Genomic DNA, 4,880 nt, shown 5'->3' with positions numbered 1-4,880 from the left:
GATATTTCACACGCTGAATCATCACGAAGAAAATAATAATGTTTCAAATCAAAATTCCCATCTTCTACAGAAAACACACATGTACTGATTCAAATCTTGGTTGTTGTAATTATGGTATAACAAACCCGATCTATGATAATGTAATTTTGAACCCAACATAAATTTAGCGTGGGAGAAATTTTCTAACAAGTCTGAGTGTTCAACTAGTGGTCAACTCTTGTTCTGCATGAAATTTCAAAGTATGAGCATTCAACTAATGGTCAACTGGCCGTTTTATGCAAATCAGTTGATCGCTTTTCAGAAAAGCATTCAACTCCGAGTGGTCAACTGTTTTCGCATTAACAGTTGACGACTAGTTGACGGTTAGTTGACGGCTAGTTGACGGTCAACTACACATTTTCGTATGGGTATGTAATACAAATAATTCTCAGTTGTCATACATAATAAAAGTATATTAAACATCATATTAAAGTGATGTATTATTAATCGGAATTTTGCATTTTGTTTTATCTTGTCTCTCCCATCAAAGGGTTTTTAAACCTTAATGCAATAATTGTTTATGAGTGCGTTTTTAAAATTGTTCTAATTTATTGTGTTGGCTCAGTTCAATATCGGAGATTTGTTTGATTTATTAATCATGTGTTTTCTAATGCAAAACATGCCTCGATAGGTGTTGGCACAATTGATAACCCAGTGCATTGCATGAATTGGTCCCGCACGCCAAATACAGAATAAACAACTTGCCGAAGTCTGTGATAGCTCATTCTGTATCGCTTCAAAACTCTTTTGAGATTGCTCACCGTTCGTTATGCCAATATTTTATCTCAATATATGACTGTTCTTGGCTACCATATTATATATCGAAAACGAAAGTAAACCTTTCCGGGTGTGGCTTTTTCTGTAATATGTTGATCTTTAGGCAGACCGACTTGCGATTCATATGATCCTACAGCAATCTTACAGGTAATGAAACGATTTTTCACAGTATTGAATAGGTTGGGCACAGTTTCTATTTCTAAAAAAATGAATTATTTCTCCTTTCAGTAATAAAAACATTACTTATTCGGGAATTTTCACCCTTTTAGCATCTATTTTCGTGTTTGTTTTAAATAGAATAAAACATAAAGTGAAAGAATATTTCACATCCTCTAAATATTCATTGTGTATTAAGTGTATGCATGCTCAAAACTGCACTATTTATTGCTGCAAAAAGCTGAAGAAGGAGTAATGAAATATCTCTTTGGTATATATTTCTTACGGAAGCTAACCTGTGTTCAAATTGGGCGATTGAATACGTTCAGCACTTGCTAACTCGTTGATGAAATTATTCGTCCTAGTTTTATTTTAAACTATTTATTAAAATGACATCGTAAAAATAATTTTAAATACTAGTGCCACTGCCCCTTTTATATATGAAAATAGTTATTTGTAATATTAAATCTCAAACGATATTCTTTTAAAATTGTTTTAGAGAGAATGCCTTTATTAGATTCCATACTTTTCGTTTCATCAGTAAAGTAAAAGGTTTGGATTACTGCTGCACGTGAGTTTCAATTCCTATGCATTTTTAAAAGATGTTACCTCCACGCAACCAAGCTATGAATTTTTTCTGTTTTTGAAAAAAAAATAGTTAAATACTTTTTAAGGGAAATATTCACATCAATTTAAAGAATACTCCCGATGCCGTATGATTAAATCTCATCTTACTCTTTTTCTACAGCACTGAAGGGTCGAATTTTTTGGTCATCGAGGTTCGTTAAATAAAAATTAAACACATCACATGGTATTTTTATGCACTTTTTATTTAATAAATTGATTTGAGGCATTATTAAAAAAATATGACAAAAATTCCCGAATTCAGTAATGCTTTTATTACTTAAAAGAGAAATAGTTCCCCTTTTTAGTAATACTTCCCCGAAAAGGGAACTGTGCCAAACCATTTAAACATTACTATTTCGATTGAATCGCACATACTTTTTTCACAAATTATAAAATTATATTATTTTAACGATATTACATTAGCATTTTTTCCTTCTTGCTAAACTTTTTCTGTCATTTTAATGAACAACAGACGACGGGTTATAATACTCAAGACTGAAATATTGTATATTTTACTTTCTTTTAAATGAAAACTTGCTTGGGCTATTGGGTAGTGGAATTGGGTTTAAAGGGAACGGAGTCAAAGAGTGGACCAATGAAAAAGCAAACCCGTTTTCCTAGACTTGTAGTTCTCAACACCCTTTTTCGGTAAAAAATGAAACTCATTAATTTTCACGCAGTGAACAAATTCTGCTCAATATTATACGTATTATACATATATTACCTGGCTTCGAGGACAGCATACCAGAATATTTGCAAGGTGACAGGAAAACCCTGGAGTGTTATGTCGCCTGATGCCGAAGGTAGAGGGCGACATTTCACTCCACGGCTTTCCTGTCACCTTGCATCAAATATTCTAGTTTTGCTGCCCGAGAATTAAGTCATGTAACATATGGTATATAACATTTTTAAACATTGAACCCTAATCGACCATCGAACATAATTATTGAATACTATGTACACAGATACGTTTAGTATAAATCCGAAATATACCATCCTATCTCGTGGGAGAAGATTTTCAGTATAATGACACTTGTGTTGATAACCTTTGTGGTATTGAAGGATTTTTTTATCCTCAATTAAATTATCCAAATCCTCTGAATTCAAATAAACAAATCGCAGAAGTTGTCCCGTCTTTTTAGTTTTCGGGGAACTGTTTACGTTTGCTTACCAACTGCCTCTGTAAATTTCGAACCCGACGTATTTAATATGCAGAATGATTGCACGCGAGGGAGGAAACATAACTGTGTTCGGGAGGGCAATATAACTGTGTTCGGGCGGGGTGGGGGGGCAATATAACTGTTTCCGTTGAAATATGTATCCGCCATGATTAAGCAGTCGGTAAAGGGCTTCAAATATAGACCTATACTCCGCACTCAGGGCCATTGAGCAGTGAGGGTTCTTTAGCGTACCAGCGCCTTTCGTGATACGTCTATCGCCTACGTTATTGAGGTCATATCCGAAAGACCAGTGACTATCACTTCTGATGCCGAGCGCTAGCGAAGGAAAAGTCACTACCTATTTTACGTCTTAGGTTTGACGCGGCGCCGCAAACGAGAATCTAACCCGGGCCTTCCGATCACGAAGCGAACGCTCTATCACTAGGCTACCGTGAACGGTTTGTACATCGAAGAATTTGTCAACATTGCTTTGTATGACTTTGAATAAATCATGAAAAATTTATGAATTTAAATATTAAGACTGAAGAATTATATAGAAGACATTAGATTTATCAAGTTTTCATTATTATTTAAAAAAAAGTTAAGAATAATGTGTATGTTTTTAATTCGGAATTTGTTTTTATGACAGGTAAACAGGATAATGCAAGCCCAAGTTTTGTCTGCAGTTGTGAAAAGAGTGAACATAGCTAGAACTATTGATTATGGACAGACGTATATAGCTGATCTTAAATGTGTAAATAAAGGAAGAGTGTGCTTCTGTTGTAAATACAAAATATGCGGATCCTTCTTGTGTGTTTAGAGGCGATTCTATTCCGTTTCTTTCTACTCATGGGTCTTGTTTGTGCTTTACAAGTGAAAATTCTTCCGAAAATTTTATTATTTGGCATACAAGTGAGAGGTCATTGATGAATTGTAATATTTGTCATAGTTACTCTATTGGATACCCTTTACCAGGTGAACCATACAATCCTCAGTTATTCAATAGATTTTGGCCTTTACATGATGAACTGACTACGGGATACACACCAAATGGATTAGCAGTATGCAAATCGGGGGCAATTTTAGCTTGTCTTTGGAATCATCAAGTGCACAAGCGTTCACAAGGCAAAGTACTTAAGTTATCTCTGGGTGGAGTTAAACTTTTTGAAATAGAAACAGACAAAAACCGACCCCTTTTTATTTGTCCGACCTACATAACAGAAAACGGAAATGAAGACATCTGTGTTTCTGATGTGAACGCCGTGGTCGTCACCGACGCGGGGGGCTTTCTGAGATTTAGGTACACAGGAGCACAAAGTGACCCTCAGTTTGATCCATTCGGTATCTGTTGTGATTCCAAGAATAACCTCATTGTAGCGGACATGGTGAAAAACAGAATTCACATGATTGATCAAAATGGCAAGCTGCTTCACTATATTCATTACAGTGACATACACATGCCACGAGCTCTCTGTATAGACGAGGATGATAATCTGTATGTTGGAGAATGGTCCTCTGAAGATATAAAAGTCCTCGCACTCCAATGACTCTTCCAAGAAGAACTTTTTTCAGAAATTTTTATCTAATAAATACTTTAATTCATTGCATTATTTGCTTCATTTTTATATATAATCTTTTTGATAATTTTGCAGTTTACTGTATAACTGTTCATATAAAAGTCAGTTAAACATACTAAAGAAGAGCTTAGTGGTATTGTTTTCGTTTCAATGAACTGTCCTTTATTAGTCTGAACCATATGTTGCTTCATACAAATGACTCACCCATTTTTACAAAAAGGAGAAAGTGGCTTGTTATAAGGATGGATAGCTGTGAAGCAACAGTCTGAATTAAGAAACAACCCTCTATTGTCAGGAAATCTTCTCATGCTTAATTTCAAAACATGTGGAACAGGCACTAGTATTTCATAAATGCAATGGCGAATCAAAAAGGTAATGCATATCAACATAAGTAAACACATTTTTAAAGCAAGTACTTTGAAATTTTAATGGGTTAAAGTAGCTACATGTATAAAACGAAGAGGTAGAGTAAGCCATTATAATTAAAAATATGTGCATGTATACGTCATTAAACGAAGTTTGTCTTCTCATTATTATCTCGAAA

At 34.6% G+C, this 4,880-nt stretch overlaps 1 protein-coding gene across 2 annotated transcripts; it reads left to right on the top strand.

Moving 5' to 3' along the window:
- Positions 1-835: 835 nt before the first annotated feature.
- LOC134245565 (uncharacterized) lies at positions 836-4,366 on the top strand. 2 transcript variants are annotated; one of them, XM_062727842.1, is made up of 2 exons: positions 836-963; positions 3,409-4,366. In XM_062727842.1, exon 2 carries the CDS (start codon positions 3,686-3,688, stop codon positions 4,304-4,306), a length of 621 nt encoding a protein of 206 aa, XP_062583826.1. In that variant the 5' UTR covers positions 836-963; positions 3,409-3,685; the 3' UTR covers positions 4,307-4,366. The 2 variants fall into 2 exon arrangements, with proteins under 2 accessions (XP_062583826.1, XP_062583827.1); XM_062727843.1 differs by lacking the exon at positions 836-963 and adding an exon at positions 2,460-2,494.
- Positions 4,367-4,880: the final 514 nt, after the last annotated feature.

This window comes from Saccostrea cucullata, unplaced genomic scaffold (assembly GCF_032062105.1).
Source record: "Saccostrea cucullata isolate Sc308-1 unplaced genomic scaffold, CSIRO_AGI_Scuc_v1 ctg2298, whole genome shotgun sequence".
NCBI classification, from domain to species: domain Eukaryota; kingdom Metazoa; phylum Mollusca; class Bivalvia; order Ostreida; family Ostreidae; genus Saccostrea; species Saccostrea cuccullata.
This window is presented reverse-complemented; position numbering and strand designations above follow the sequence as displayed.

Excerpts from the sequence above, each read along its gene's own strand:
- LOC134245565 (XM_062727842.1), top strand. The coding sequence starts at position 3,686 with ATGAATTGTAATATTTGTCATAGTTACTCTATTGGATACCCTTTACCA.